Raw genomic sequence first — 14638 nt, forward strand, 5'->3', positions numbered from 1 at the left:
AGCCAGCGTGTCCTCTGCCCTGGGACACCAACAGTGTCCCAGTGCCCATCCAGGCACCACCTCTGCTCTGCACTGAAGTCCCCAGCTGTGGCAGCAGGAGCCTGGAGTGTGCCAGCCTAACCCCAGCACTGCCTTGTGCCTCCCCCCAGCAATGGCAGCTCCGGCCTCCCACACACACCCTCCCACCAGGCAGGTCACTCAGTGGATGTGACAACCAGCAGCCCCAGGAAAGCAGCAGGGATGAGCAGTGAATGTGTGACCCCAGCATTGCCTGGTGCTGCCCCCCTGCCCCCTGATCCAGGCTCTGCTCCCCAGCACGCCCCTACCTTGTGTCCGTGCCCAGGCGCTTGTTTGTGCTTTCACTGCCGGCACACCCCAGGCTGAAGGCTTAAAGGATTTTCCTTTAATAACCACCAAATCCCTCCCCTGGGCAGTAAGCCGCAGACCTGGGCCCTTCCCTAGGTGCAGAGCATTCTGCCTGTGCTCTGCTCACTCCCTGCTTTGCATATGCTCCTATCGAACTGGATTTCCCCCTCCTGATTCAGTGCTTAAAAAGCCCTAAATCCCCTTGAATTTCATTTCCTCTGGTCCTCGAGGTCTGTCCCCGGTTTCGGTCTCACCCACGTATTTTACATACTCGTGTTCACAGCCTTGATGTGAGATTTCTGCCAGTTTTGGTGTTGTCCCTGCACAGAGCCAGGGCAACCCAACCCTGCTCAGAGCAGCCACTGCCCCAGCTGGGGAATGACCCACGGCCTGGTCATGGCTCCACTGGGAAACAATGCTGGGAGAGGCTTCATCCCAACACCCCAACCCTCCTTCTGAGGGGGCCGGGCTGAGACCAGTGCTGGATCCCTGACCTGGCAAACTCATCACCACCACCGTGCCCACAGGGTGCTGAGTGTCCCCAAGCTGTCTCTGAGAAAGGACTGACTCCAAACTGTCCCCACTTCACATCCCCAGAGCAGGTGACTCACATTCAGTCGTGCAAATCAATTTCCGTAGCGGCTTTTCTCCCCACAGTGACAATTTTGTCCCCTCAAGGATCTCCCTGCCAGCCCCGCTCCCCCGGGTCACCCTGTCTTGTTTCACTTCTCTTTTCTCATTTCACAGAAAAAAAGTAGATAAAGCTGAAAGCTGGCGACTGTATCAGCTTTCAAGGTCACGGGCAGCGGTGCTGGTAGCAGGTTCCTCTGCCTGGAAAGCCTGTTTGGCTCAGTTCCTCCTGCCAAGGTGGCTGCTGGGGCCACACCTGGTGGGAGCCCAGCTGCCACAGCTGGGGAGATCGTGGCTGGGGGCTCTACGTGGTGACTGGCTGTGTCTGGGGGCTGCAGCAGTGCCCAGTGTGGAGCGTGACCTGCAGCTTCCTGCCACGGCCACCTCGGCCCTCCGGCTTCCTGCCACTGGCCTGCTTCCCCTGGAGGTGGGCACCAAACCCGTGGGCATGAAGCAGGGGATGTGCACGGGGCAGATGTGCCCTGAGCAGGGGATGTGCATGGGGCAGGGGATGTGCACGGGGCAGATGTGCTCTGAGCAGGGGATGTGCACAGGGCAGATGTGCCCTGAGCAGGGGATGTGCACGGGGCAGATGTGCTCTGAGCAGGGAATGTGCACGGGCCAGATGTGCCCTGAGCAGGAGATGTGCACGGGGCAGATGTGCACTGAGCAGGGGATGTGCACGGGGCAGGGGATGTGCACGGGGCAGATGTGCCCTGAGCAGGGGATGTGCACGGGGCAGATGTGCACTGAGCAGGGGATGTGCACAGGGCAGATGTGCCCTGAGCAGGGGATGGGCACGGGGCAGAGGTGCATGGACTGGCTGGGACTGGAGCTGAAGATCTGCACGGACCAGGGGAAGGGGCAGAAGGGCCAACTGGTGCCAGCTGCCTTGGCCTTAGCAGCAGGAGCCCCTTGAGGAGGGCAGGGAAAGGTGGGTGAGGGCTGGGCCTCAGCTGGAGAAGCAGCACCAGTTCCTGAGAGCCTCCTGCTGCCTTGCCAGGAGATGCACCAGCTGCCTTGGCCTTAACAGCATCAGGAGCCCCTTGAGGAGGGCAGGAAAAGGTGGGTGAGGGCTGGGCCTCAGCTGGAGAAGCAGCACCAGTTCCTGAGAGCCTCCTGCTGCCTTGCCAGGAGATGCAGGTTTTGTGGGATTGGGCAGGTTCCCTGGGGAGTTGGGAGCTGACCAGGGGGCTCAGCAGTAGCACAGGGGTGGCACACATCTCCCCAGGACCCTGCAGAACTGGCACTATTGCTCTTGCTCTGAGCACAGCAGGACTGCACAGCAGGCTGTTTGCTGGCTTTAATGAGGGTGGTAAAAGATAACACAAATTACGGACCTGTGGGCCGGGAAAGGACCAGTGGAGGCCCACGCTGGTGCACACAGGTGCGTGTGAGGTCCTTCTGCTGTTATCAGCACAAAACAGCTTGCACAAGGCAGAGGTGCTTGGCCTCGTGGTCTGATCCTGTGGTCGACAAAGCTTCCAGGTCCTGGGAGAGCTCCCCTGAGGTGCAAACACGGTGACCACAGCGTGCCGAGCTGAGATCTGGACGCACCACGCAAACAGCTCCACTTCTTCTTTGTTGTGCCCTGCAGAAACGTCCCTTCTGCCACCCTGACACGGCCTGGCTGTGCAGGCAGCCGTGCCAGGCGTCACTTGGCAGTGACCCTGAGGCTGGCATACTCGGTGGGGGCTGTGCCTGGGCTCCTGCCGCGCCGCGGGGCCGGCGGCAGCGGCTGCAGGTCGGCGTAGTGGATGTCGTTCTCCTCCTTGCTGCTCTGCTGCAAAAATGCACACAAATGGGGAATGCTGCCACAAGGAAAGTCCCCCAAAATAACCCTAAATCAGAACGTTGAGAGTTGGAAGTGACCCACAAGGATCACCGAGAGCAGCTCATGGCCCTGCACAGGACAACACCAAGAAGCAGGCTCAAGGCAGGCTGGTGATGCCACAGCTGCAGAGGTGGTGCCATGGTGCAGAGCATGCAGGGACCACATGCAGGCAGCTGCTGCCCACCCGATGTCCCCCCTGGCCCCAGAGTCTTGCAGGGCTCCTGCAAGCCAGGGCATCAGCATGGGGTGTGCTTCCCCGTACTCTCAGCTCACTCCTACCTGGCTGGGCAGGTGGGAGCTCTCTGCATCCAGGACTTCACTGCAGGGGGAAGGATAAAGATGGCCATCAGAACTACAGGAAGCTGGGTCCTTTCCCCACCCAGCACAGCACTCAATTCCCCTCCCGAATTTCAGCAGGATGCCCCTGTTGAAAGCAAGCAGGGACAAAGTGCTGACTGCACACCTGGGCTGGGCTCAGACACACAGTGAGGGGCTGCAGGAGCTCCCTGGTACTGGGTGCTCCCTACCATGAAGTTTCCATGAAACGCAGAAAAAACCAACAGAACAGTGCACCTGTGAGTAAAGGACCTTTTCTGGGGCAGGTTACAGCTCCAGACAAGAAAGGAAGCCAAGATAAAGCAGGTGGATAAGGCAGTTTGCTCATTTAAGGGGGCAGAAGGAAGAGGTGCTGAGTACAAACCTGGGGGTGCCGGGGGTCCCTGCACAGCACTGCAGAGGGACAGACGAGAAGCTGCCCATGGCCACTGTCCTGGCGGGGCAGGGGCTGCCCACCCCCCCTTGGCGCTTCCTCCTGTACGTGCAAAGGGCGACGAAGAGGCCGAGGAGGAGGAGGAAGCAGAGCACTGCAGCTGCAGCCACCATTCCAGGAACCAGGGCAGCCTCTGTGGAGACAGAGGCAGAGCAGGAGAGGGTGGTGGGTGTGGGGCAGAGCAGCACCTCGCTGTGGGCAGGGTGGGGGCTACGGGATGGGCTCCCTGGGAGAGGGGTCCTGCTGGGCTGCACTCACCATGCACGGACACCTCAGTGCCACTGCCACTCTTAAACACCTCATCCTCACCAGAGTCCCCCTTGACAAACTTCACACAGTAATAGGTGCCAGCATCTTCGGGCTGAAAGTTGCTGATGCGGATGGTGAAGTCTGTGTCAGACCCATCCACTGCTCTCGTCACACGGAACAAGGGATCCTCATAATTCTGGTCATAGACAGTCTTGTTCCCAGTGCCCCAGCCCTTCAGCCACCTCACAGGGCCTGGGTCAGCAATTCCAGACGTGATGCAGTTCAGGGTGAGCGTTTCCCCCAGTGCCACCGACACCTTGGCCTGGGGCTGCTGCAGAGTGAAGCCCTGACCCAATGGGGCACCCACACCTGGGCACAGAGACAGGAGGGTTCAGGGATGAGCAATGGGGCGAGGCAAGGGCAGCCTCACAGGCAGAGAAGCCCCAGTATCCCCCAACTTCCAGCTGAGAGATATCCTGGGATGTGGCAGAGACAACATGCAGGCACTGGGAGGGAGGAAACCCTTCAAAAACTGGTTCAAAATTAACAAGGGACAAATCTGAAAAAAGAGCAGGCTGCCCAGGGCAGTGGCGGAGTCACCACCCCTGGAGGGATTTAAATGACATGTAGACGTGGCACTTGGTGACCTTGGCAGTGCTGGGTTAAGGGTTGGACACGAGGATTTCAGAGAGCTTTTGCAACCCAAACAGTTCTGCGATTCTATGTTTTGATAAATCTGCATCCTGTTCTGTCATTTGCAGGAGGTGCTGCAGCTGCCTGGAGGCCAGAGAGGTGCAGAGGGAGCCAAGGGGAACTCCTGGCAGGAAAAACTCCTGAGTGCTGTTAAACATTAACACCCTGGCTCTGCTCCACACCAGCCAGGATCACTGGGGCTCTGCGAGGAATTGGGGCTCACAGCCAGGAGCCAGCCAGGAAACAGAGTTCTAGGCAGGGATGTCCCTGCAGCCCAGCATAACCCCACAAAATCTTGTGTCCCAAAACCCCTTCAGTCCCCCAAACCCCTCCGATCCCCAAACCTCTCCTGCCCCAAGTCCCTGACTGCATGGCAGCAGCTCGGCAGGGTTCGACCCCGGGGCAGTGCCCACCCCGGGCACGGTTTGACCCCAAAATGCGTTCGGGGAAGGACCACCCTCCGCCCCGCCCGGTGTTTATCTTTGCCGCCCACTCGCGTTTGTGGGGCGGACGGGGCAGGGGAGCTCCGAGAGGCTCTGGGGGCCCCGGTTCCGACTCACCCGAGAGCACGGGGCTTCGCTGCCCGGACAGGAGCGCAGCTGCTGCCGCGGCCATGGGTTCTGCCCAAACTTTGGGAAGGAAAAGGGGAAGCGGGACAGGAAATTGAGGCGAGCGGGTGGTTAACGCTTTGGTGTCTGCCCGGGGCGGGCGGGAGCCGGCAGAGCCGCCGGGGTATCATGCTCGGCGGGCATCACCCCCGGCGGGCATCACCCCCGGTGGGCATCACCCCCGGTGGGCATCACCCTGCCGAGACCCCGGCGGGCACCACTCCCGGGCCCCCTGGCACCGAGCGGCTGCCCTGGGCTCGGGACAGGGAGCTCGGGACAGGCTTTGTGTCCTTCCCGGTTCGGTGAGGAGCAGCGGGGCTTGGGGATGTGGGATGCTCGGTGTAGCCCGGGCACTGCTCTGCACCACCGGCCCGTGGGAGTCACCACCCTGATCCTGCTGGCACGGATCCTGCTGGGGGTCCCCTTGGCACCCCAGGCTGCAGAGCCACAGGCTGGCCGTGAGTGGGGGAGCTGGATCCGGGGTCTCTGCTGGCTGCTCGGTGCCCGTGGCACACATCTGAGGGGAAGCTGGGGGGGACAGTGCCATTATGGACCGGCGCTGTGACAGGAGATGATGTAGGCATTGAGAAGCAAATGGGACATGGTTGCATGGAGGAACTGGGCTGGTGGTGGCCCCTTTCCTTCCCCTTTGCTGGGTAAGAGGCCAGCACCCTGCTAGGACAAGCCCAGTCCAGCTGAGCCCAGTGCAGCAGAGTCCAACGGAGCCGAATCCAGCCGAGCAGAGCCCTGCCACCAGGGAGCAAGGCGTGGAATACCCATGGTGCTGGTGGCACAGGAACTGCCTCTCATGTGCCTGGTGCTGCTCCTGCTCTGCAGAGAGCCGGGTAAGTGGGGCCTGCACAGCCCCATCACATTTCCCATGCACGCTTTCCCACCCTGCTGGCCTGGCAGTGCTTCCCTGTGCCCATGGGTAGCCAGGGATCTCCTCTTCCTCCCTCTCTTCCAGCTTGCTTTTATCTCCAGATGAAATTCAGTTTACCCAAAAAGAGTCTGGGCTCTCCTCATCCTGCAGTCCCCAGCAGCCTGGGGGACAAGGGACAGGAATATCTCTCTGTCCCCTGCTCCAGGCTCAGGGGCTCTGATGATGCCTTCTGCTGTTCCCCGGCCCTGGGGCCCACTGTCAATTCCACACCTTTCTGTCTCTGTGCCCAGGTGTGGATGCCCAGGCGGGTCAGGGCTTCACTCTGCAGCAGCCCCAGGCCAAGGTGACAGTGGCAGCGGGGGAGACGCTCACCCTGAACTGCACCACATCTGGAATTGCTGGACCAGGCCCTGTGAAGTGGCTGAAGGGCTGGGGCACTGGGAACAAGACTGTCTATGACCAGCAACAGTGGGATCCCTTGTTCCGTGTGACGAGAGCAGTGGGTGAGTCTGACACAGACTTCACCATCCGCATCAGGAACGTTCAGCCTGAGGACATGGGCACCTACTACTGTGTGAAGTTTGTCAAGGGGGACTCTGGTGATAATGAGCTGTTTCAGCGTGGCAGTGGCACCGAGGTGTCTGTGCAAGGTGAGCGGGGCTCTGGAGCAGCTCCTGATGGGAACCAGCCAGCGGGCTCTGCTCAGGGACAGCAGGGATGGGGAGCTCAGCAGAGTCCTGCGAGGTGAGGGCTGGGGACTCGCACTGGGGTGTCCTGCTGCTGTGGGGCTGGGCTCCCTGGGAGGAGGACAGGGCTCCCTGTGGGCAGCAGAGCCTCTTTAAGCCCTGGTCACTCACATCCTCTGTCCCCATTGCAGGTGCAAACCCTCCGTCCAGCCTCCTCCTGCTGCTGTGGATGGGTGTCCTGCTGGAGAAGGGGCTCCTCGGTGGGCTCCTCCTCTTCCTCTTCCAGCGCATGAAGAGAAAAGCATCGGAGATGTTGCTCTACCCTGCTCCCCCTCAGTCCCCCGCAGCCGGGTCCCGGGGCTCGGCCACTGCCCGCAGCGGTTTGTGAACCTGCAATAAAGGAGCCAGCAAGCAGAGGCTGCCCGGGCTGCTCCGCGCCGCCGCCCCGCTGGGCCCTCAGTGCCCTGCGCCGGGGCTCCTGCTGCACACCGGGGCTCCTGCTGCACACCGGGGCCCAGTGCTGCACACCGGGGCTCCTGCTGCACACCGGGACTCGGCGCTGCCCGTCCCAGTGTTACACACACGGTGCCCGGTGCTGCCCGCTCTAGTGCTCAGTGCTGCCCATACCGGAGCCAAGCGCTCGGTTCCCCTTGCCCGGTGCCCCGTGCTCGGTACTGCGGGCCCAGTTCCCGGTGCCTGGTGCTCGCTACCCGATAGCCGGTGCCCCGTGCCCAGTGCCTGGTGCCCAGTTCCCGGTGCTCTGTACCCGGTTCCCGGTGCCCGGTGCCCGGTGCCCGGTTCCCGGTGCTCTGTACCCCGTTCCCGGTGCTCTGTACCCCGTTCCCGGTGCCCTGTACCCCGTTCCCGGTTCCCGGTTCCCGGTTCCCGGTGCCCGGTTCCCGGTTCCCGGTGCCCTGTACCCCGTTCCCGGTGCCCGGTTCTCGGTTCCCGGTGCCCGGTGCCCGGTGCCGGTGCCGGGCGGGTGCGGTGCCTCCTCCCGGCCGCCAGGGGCCGCTGTGTGCGGTCCGGGCTCCGCGCGTCACGCCGGGTGTTTCCGGCCGGGCGGGTTTGGCGGCGCACGCGGGGGCGGGGCGGGGCGGCCGGCGCGGTTTGGGCGCTGCACCGCGGCAAGATGGCGGAGCGGGAGGAGGCGCTGAGGGAGTTCGTGGCCGTGACCGGCGCCGAGGAGGAGCGGGCGCGCTTCTTCCTCGAGTCCGCCGGCTGGGACCTCCAGGTACCTTCGCCGCTGCCCTCTGCGCTCCCCGGCCCGCTGCGGGGATCGGCGAGCCGGGCTCGGAGGCCGCGGCGCTGGCGGGGGCAGCGCCGTGCCGGAGCTCGGTGTCCCGCAGGCTCGGGCCTCGCCCCGTCCGTCGCCGCGCTCAGCCCCGGCGGCGGGGCCGTGGGCTGGCTGAGCCTGAGGCCCCTCCCGGTTCTGTCGTTCACTTTGAAGAGCGAGGCGAGGGCGGTGGGCCCGGGCTTTGCCGGGGTTGTGTAGGTTTTACTCGAACGATGGTGGGGCTGTCGGTGCTGTCAGCAAACAAACTGAGGGCGAGTCAGCCTCCATCCTGACCTGCTCCTGTCCTGCTCCTCCTCACACCGGCTGTGTTAAATTCCGAGTCTGCTCATGGTGGCACAAAAGCTGCACTTTCAGAGGAGTAATTTTGGCCTAACTCCCGTGTAAGTGCTGCAGAAGAAGGGCCCTGAGAGGGAGGGTGACACCCCTGCAGCACCGAGTGTCCTGCCATGACACAGCCAAACAGCACAGCCTGCTGAGGCCTCTGCCAGGAGCTGCAGCAGGGGAAGTGACAGGAGGTGTCCTTAGGGTGAGGTGCCTCAGGAGCTCCAGCGTGGCAGATGCTTCAGCTGGGTGCTTTGTGTGCCTTTTTCCTGAGCAGCTTTGGTGGTTTTCCTTTCCAGATTGCACTTGCCAGTTTCTATGAGGACGGGGGTGACGAGGACATCCTGACCCTTCCCCAGCCCACCCCCAGCTCCATATCCAGAGGCACTGGAGCCAGGTGAGGAGGCAGCCTCAGCTCCACACTGGGAGGCTGGCACAGCACACACACTCTCTAAAGCACTGGCTGAGTTCATTTTCAGGAGGAGTAGCTCTGTGGTTAGGTTTGCTTCACCTTGTGTGGCTCTCCAGAAATGGTGAAAACCTGAGAGTTTGTACATCACAGGCCTGGCTGTTGCTGCACAGCCCAGCCAGGGGTCAGTGAGGAAAACTTGCCTCAGTGCTCAGGAAAAGTTTCATTTATCTTTTACACTAAAACAGTCTGATAGTGACCTTCCATTTAAGCAGATCATTTCTCTGCAGGAAGAATATTTTCTCAGTTTCTGTGACACCTGAGCTGATCAAGCTGAGCATTTTACAAAACAAAAAAGTGAATTTTACCTTACCAAGTCCCTTTGTGAGGGCATGCTGTCCAGCCCCAAAGAGGAGCTGCTGCCTTTGCCATGAAGGAAGAGTTCTCAGGTCAGGAGCAGCTGAACAGAGCCCACCTTGCAGAAGGAGCCTGTGGCAGCTGGGATGCTCCAGCAGGGAGTGTGTCTGAGGCTGACATCCTTTGCTGGGTTTTTGCAGTGACCACCGAGTAACCTCGTTCAGAGACCTGGTGCATGCACAGGAGGAGGATGATGAGGAGGAGGAGGGACAGAGGTGAGTTTGCAGCTGAAGGCTCAAATGTTTATCCCTTCTGGGAGGACTTGCAGCTTCTTTGGGAAGGCCAGGTTTACATGGATGTGAAGTTCCTGTCATGAAACATTTGAGGTTGGACAGGGCAGGTTTGTCAGAGCACAGCCTGTGCACAAGCACGTGCTCAGCTGTGTAGCACCAGCTCTCAGCACTGAGAGAAAGCCTCAAGTGGGATGTGGAAAGCCTGGGTTAAGAATAGAAAACAGCCCAGATCCTCATTTGGGTCCACAGGGAATGGAAATGTGGGAATTATGCAGGGATTGGTTTTCTTACAGCTGGGGTTTTGGGGGTTTATTTTGGCTGGGGTCTTGGTTTTGGGTTCTTGTTTTTAGGTGTTGCTTAAGGGTGAAGTAATGGAGTGTGGAGTCAGAAATAAAAATGTAGGGCCTATTTCCAGGGGAACATGGAGTATTAGGAGGACAGTGTCCTACAGTGTCAGCTCTAAGTAGTTAAATACCCTCAAGGCTGACGGGCAAGGTAAATGGGATGGAACTGATGTATCTGCAGGGGTGGCTGTGCCTGGATGGGCCCTGTCTGCAGGCAGCTGGGCTCACTCTGTGTTACAAGCCATCTGGAAGCTAATAAACCCAATCTTCCAGAAGTGCTTAATTGCACTTCACTGACTGTGCAGCCATTGCTTCCAGTTGAGATCCACCCTTTGTGTGGCGTGAACGTGTGCCTTCCCTCAGAATCCATGGATGTTGCCCTGGCAGGTCAGAGATTTGCTGGAGGCCTTGCTCAGCTGGGTAATGGAGCTGCACTGGTGTTTACAGCTGGGCTGGTCCCTCTGGGCTGCTCCTCTCCCCAGGTCTCAGCATTGTTACCACTTTGTTGCTGTTGATCCACGGGTAATCTACAGGAATTGACACAAAAAGAAAGTCTTTGCAGCACAGGAGCTTGCAGGAGGCTGCAGTGGGCGACACACTGGTGGTGTGTCAGTGTTTGTAGATGCAGGGCTTTCACTGAGCTGCCCAAGCACCAAGAGAGCCCTGATCCAGCAGGCAGGGCTGGCAGGAGCTGCGTGCTCTCTCTCAGGTTTTACGCCGGCGGCTCAGAGAGGAGTGGCCAGCAGATCGTGGGTCCTCCGAGGAAGAAGAGCCCCAACGAGCTGGTGGAGGATCTGTTCAAGGGAGCCAAGGAGCACGGCGCCGTGGCCGTCGACCGCGCCGCCAGGAGCGGCGGCGAGGCGAGCAAGCCAAAGGTGAGCAGGGAGGAGTTCTTTATTCTCTTCCCCGTTTCAGTTAAGGTTCCACCCTGCCAGCTGTTGGGTATTGAGGAGTCCTGGGATTATCTCAGCAGCTAAGTTGGACTCCTCTTAGTGCAGCTCCATTTTGTGTGTCACAGTGGCAAGAAAAGCCGCTCTGTTGTGCCACATTTATTCACTTGCTGAGGCTGTCACTGCCTGCAGGGCAGGAGATGTTGCTGATGCCATGAAGTCCCTGTTCACCCACGGGGTGGTGGGAGCAGGGAAGCAGCTCTTTGGCCTGTGTGGTTCTGTAACCCTGTGCCTGCCTCTCTCTCACAGCCTTTTGCAGGGGGAGGGTATCGCCTTGGGGCTACTCCAGAGGAGGAGTCAGCTTATGTGGCAGGAGAGAGGAGACCAAACTCTTCTCAGGATGTGAGTATCTCTGCCTGGGTTTGTAGCTGTCACTCCAGGGATTTCTCTGCTCCAGCTACTGAGCTTGCCAGCCCCAAGAGATACAAAGCTTGATAGAAATTCACAAGGACAGAAATACAGTAAATCCTGCTTCCTGTGGGATTTCCAAGCACGGAATAATAGATGATTAGGTCTTGGGTAAGCAGGTTTCTGGTGATATTTTAATTAAGAATCTGAGCTTTTCTTAGAAGTGCAGATCAGGAAAAATAGTATGCAAAGAGCATTGGGAAATCAACTCTTCTTTATCCATTATTATATACATCCAATATATATCCATAGATGGGAGCTGACAGCATCAGTTCAAGATTCCCTTGTGCTTGGTTTGTGACCAAACAAGGTCGTGGCTGTGGTGGGAGCCTGGTATAGGCTCCTCACCCAGCACATTCCAGCTCTTCAGCCATATTTATCCAAAAGGGGACCATGGGGCCACCCTCTAGGAATTGACACCTGACCATTACATAAAAGCCAGTGCTTTGGGGTTTTCCCTTAGCTCAGAGAAACCTGCTGGAATGTTTTTGCACCTTGAAGCTCCTCTGCCCTTCTGAAACTTTTCACTTTGCTTCAGTTTTTGTTGTCACCAAGATGCTCAGTGAGGCTGATTGTTCTTTTGGGGCTGCTGCAGGTGCACGTTGTACTGAAGCTCTGGAAGAGTGGATTTAGTCTGGATAGTGGAGAGCTGAGGAGCTACCAGGATCCATCCAATGCCCAGTTCCTCGATGATATCCGCAGAGGGTACGTAGTGAGAGGGGAGAAAGGGGACAGCTGTTTCCTGAAACATGAGTGTCTGTGGAATCCAGGCTTCTGAATCCATGGCACATTTCACCTGAGCTTTCTTGCGAGAAATTAGTTACTCTTAATATGGAACATTTGGTTCAGGTAAACAGGGAGTGGGTTTGAAGTAAACAAATGTTGATATTTGTGTTGAGAATTTCTGATGCATTGTGTCACTGCAGGTGAGGGCCAGGGAGAAGTAACCTTTAATTTGTGTCTGTCAGTGGGGAGGTGTGCATCTGCCCTGTCAGTTAAGCAAAGGCTCTCTGTGATTCCTGAAATTCCACAGATCTTGGCTTTTTGTCCATGAACTCCTGCTGTGCTACCTCAGGCAGCTGCCTCAGAACACTCTCTTTGCAGGGAGGTCCCAGCTGAGCTGCGCAGGTTAGCACGGGGTGGACAGGTGAACCTGGACATGGAGGATCACCGTGATGAGGAGTATGTGAAACCTAAAAGTGTCTTCAAAGCTTTTACTGGAGAAGGACAGAAGCTGGGCAGGTGAGAAGATGGTGACACTGCTTTATTACATGTGATGTGGAAGAGTCACTCCAGCCTTGCAAGCTGGAGCCTTCTGATTCATCCTGAAAGAAAGGCCCTGGGTGCCTGTGGGATGGGAGGTGTTCCTCTAAGGAAACAAGGCTCACTGATGTACACTGGGAGGTGGCACAGCCTCTCCCTGCCAGGAGCCAGATCCCTGGTTTGCAACCTCCATGGTGTGTTGCATTGGAGCAGTGTTTCCAAGTCACACTTCCCCTGTTAACTTGTGGGTGTGAGGACCCTTGGCACCAAAGGGGATGGTAGAGTTGAACTTCTAGACAAGTCCCTGCTGACTGGCTGACTCAAGAATTCTGACTTGCAGCTTGCTTGTGGAGGAGCCCTGGTAGCTGGGCCTGGCATGCAGTGAGCTTGCTGCCTGACCTGGCAGCCTGTGGCCGGGTGAGTTTGGTTTCTAACAGCTCACCTTGCGTCTCCCTGTTGGCAGCACCGCGCCCCAGGTGATGGGCACCAGCTCTCCAGCCCAGCAGGCAGAGAACGAAGCCAAAGCCAGTTCTGCCATCGTGATCGATGAGGCAGAGCCCGTCACCAACATCCAGATCCGGCTCGCTGACGGCGGGCGCCTCGTGCAGAAGTTCAACCACAGTCACAGGTATGGCACAGCACAGGCATAGATGGCCCTGCAAGGCAGGGAGCAAGTGCTGAAATCCTGGATAGCCTGCCAGAAGGGCCTCTGGGCATCCTTCTGTACAAGTGAAAGGGAATAAAGTTGTGGTGGTGTTTTTAAGTTGCTAACTGTTGGGTAGGATTTGCTTTCCAAATTGGGATAAATTATAGCCAGTGACCTGACACCTGGGAGCATAAGTGATAGCAGCAGAACTTTCCTTGATGTCACCTGCAAAAAACTGATTCTGCTCTAAAGGCTTTGGAAACTGGCAGATAATTAGGAACCTGGTTCAGTTACTCTGACTCAATTTAGGCTTTTTTATGAGGCTGTTCCCTGTGCTGAATGGAGCACCAAGGGATGCTCTTACCATAATTCTATTCTATAGACGAGCAAAGTTGGCTTAGATATACCACTGTTTAACTCAAAATCTCTTGAAATCCTTCTCACCTTCCTGATCTTGTAATTTATACTCATTCCTCCAGTTTCCATCAGGGTCAAGCTCAGGGCAAAAAGTTACAAAAGCCTCTGCCTGTGACGGAGTTCCAGAAATGGATCCTGTGTCACTGTGTGGCCGCTCACAGGAGCTGAAATCCTCTGGGTTCTGCTGTGTGTGACAAGCTCAGGAAGTGTCAATCTGTTAATTGTTCATAGCAAAGGGTCTGGAGGCTTTCCATTTCAAATGACCCCCTGACAGCACAGACAGAGAGCACCGAGCTGAGCCTGTAGCCCAGAAAGCAGCTGCTGCTATTTCACTAAATAGCAGGTTGGATCAGAACAGCCTGCTGTGGCTGTGGAGAGCAGGAATACAAGTGCAGAGCTGCAGGGCTGCCCACTCTGTGCAGAGCAGTCCCTTGTCCAGGCTGGGCAGTGACAGCACCACCCTGTGTTTGATCCCTTGGGCAGGATCCGTGACATCCGGCTCTTCATCGTAGACGCTCGGCCGGCGATGGCTGCCACCAGTTTTGTCCTCATGACCACCTTCCCCAACAAAGAGCTGACTGATGAGAACCAGACCCTGAAGGAAGCCAACCTGCTCAACGCTGTCATCGTTCAGCGGCTGACATAAAGGACCCAGCCCTGGCCACGCAGCTGTGGCACACGGGGCCATCTCCTCCTGCAGGCCCACATCTGCTCCTAGCTCTGGGCTCTTAGGTCTTGGTTGGACTTTTTCTCTTTAGTTGCGTTTCCCATGGGGTTTTTTTGTGATGATGATGATGATGATGATGATCAGTGGACTTTAAAATAAAGAAATGAAACGAATTCGTTTGGAAAGGAGCTGCAGCCTCTTGTGCCCCAGATGCCCCCAGGAGAGTTCAGTTACCTTGTGGATTGAGTTTCTGCACTTGGACAGGGGAGGAAGGCAAGGGGGAAGGGAACTCCAGGGAGCAGTTTCTGTCAGTGGACTGCTCACCACAGTCCTTTCTCTTCACTCTAGGGATGGCTGTAAAGTGCTCCCTTTTTTTTCACACATTAAATATAAGTTATCTGAGAATGGGTGATGTGATTGTCAGGATAATGGTTCCACTCCTGTAAAAGCATTGTGGGGGACGTCTTTGTGAAAGAGCTCAGTGTGGGGAAAACTCTGACATGTGTGAGGTGCAAGGTTTAACACTTCCCATGCTTTTCTGGAGAGAA

At 57.7% G+C, this 14638-nt stretch overlaps 3 protein-coding genes across 4 annotated transcripts; 2 read left to right on the top strand and 1 right to left on the bottom strand.

Annotated features, from left to right (window-relative positions):
- Window positions 1–2285: 2285 nt before the first annotated feature.
- Window positions 2286–5509, bottom strand: LOC120507172. Of its 2 annotated transcripts, none has more exons than XM_039719520.1 (5): window positions 5102–5509; window positions 3858–4217; window positions 3531–3732; window positions 3110–3149; window positions 2286–2776 (listed from the first exon to the last, which is right to left on the bottom strand). In XM_039719520.1, exons 1-5 carry the CDS (start codon window positions 5154–5156, stop codon window positions 2651–2653), a joined length of 783 nt encoding a protein of 260 aa, XP_039575454.1. In that variant the 5' UTR covers window positions 5157–5509; the 3' UTR covers window positions 2286–2650. The 2 variants fall into 2 exon arrangements, with proteins under 2 accessions (XP_039575454.1, XP_039575453.1); XM_039719519.1 differs by having other exon boundaries at window positions 2286–2779; window positions 5102–5449.
- A 240-nt stretch (window positions 5510–5749) lies between these two features.
- On the top strand, window positions 5750–7134 carry LOC120507175 (tyrosine-protein phosphatase non-receptor type substrate 1-like). The gene is made up of 3 exons (XM_039719523.1): window positions 5750–5994; window positions 6323–6682; window positions 6910–7134. The coding sequence occupies exons 1-3, from the start codon at window positions 5928–5930 to the stop codon at window positions 7104–7106; spliced, it is 624 nt and encodes a 207-aa protein (XP_039575457.1). The 5' UTR covers window positions 5750–5927; the 3' UTR covers window positions 7107–7134.
- A 680-nt stretch (window positions 7135–7814) lies between these two features.
- Window positions 7815–14275, top strand: NSFL1C (NSFL1 cofactor). The gene is made up of 9 exons (XM_039719498.1): window positions 7815–7952; window positions 8636–8733; window positions 9303–9377; window positions 10449–10614; window positions 10939–11031; window positions 11693–11802; window positions 12202–12339; window positions 12824–12988; window positions 13907–14275. Exons 1-9 carry the CDS (start codon window positions 7851–7853, stop codon window positions 14067–14069), a joined length of 1110 nt encoding a protein of 369 aa, XP_039575432.1. The 5' UTR covers window positions 7815–7850; the 3' UTR covers window positions 14070–14275.
- Window positions 14276–14638: the final 363 nt, after the last annotated feature.

This window comes from Passer montanus, unplaced genomic scaffold, assembly GCF_014805655.1.
Source record: "Passer montanus isolate IOZ18808 unplaced genomic scaffold, ASM1480565v1 scaffold41, whole genome shotgun sequence".
Taxonomy (NCBI): Eukaryota; Metazoa; Chordata; class Aves; order Passeriformes; family Passeridae; genus Passer; species Passer montanus.

What these genes read in the sequence shown, in the direction of transcription:
- LOC120507172 (XM_039719519.1), bottom strand. Translation starts at nt 5,156, where the DNA reads ATGGCCGCGGCAGCAGCTGCGCTCCTGTCCGGGCAGCGAAGCCCCGTG. An exon ending in CACTGAGGTGTCCGTGCATG is followed by an intron (nt 3,733 to 3,857) that starts GTGAGTGCAGCC and finishes CTGTCTCCACAG; the next exon opens with AGGCTGCCCTGGTTCCTGGA. An exon ending in GGGACCCCCGGCACCCCCAG is followed by an intron (nt 3,150 to 3,530) that starts GTTTGTACTCAG and finishes TTCCCCCTGCAG; the next exon opens with TGAAGTCCTGGATGCAGAGA.
- LOC120507175 (XM_039719523.1), top strand. Translation starts at nt 5,928, where the DNA reads ATGGTGCTGGTGGCACAGGAACTGCCTCTCATGTGCCTGGTGCTGCTC. An exon ending in CCTGCTCTGCAGAGAGCCGG is followed by an intron (nt 5,995 to 6,322) that starts GTAAGTGGGGCC and finishes CTCTGTGCCCAG; the next exon opens with GTGTGGATGCCCAGGCGGGT. An exon ending in CACCGAGGTGTCTGTGCAAG is followed by an intron (nt 6,683 to 6,909) that starts GTGAGCGGGGCT and finishes TCCCCATTGCAG; the next exon opens with GTGCAAACCCTCCGTCCAGC.
- NSFL1C (XM_039719498.1), top strand. Translation starts at nt 7,851, where the DNA reads ATGGCGGAGCGGGAGGAGGCGCTGAGGGAGTTCGTGGCCGTGACCGGC. An exon ending in GAGGAGGAGGAGGGACAGAG is followed by an intron (nt 9,378 to 10,448) that starts GTGAGTTTGCAG and finishes GCTCTCTCTCAG; the next exon opens with GTTTTACGCCGGCGGCTCAG. An exon ending in CTCGATGATATCCGCAGAGG is followed by an intron (nt 11,803 to 12,201) that starts GTACGTAGTGAG and finishes CTCTCTTTGCAG; the next exon opens with GGAGGTCCCAGCTGAGCTGC.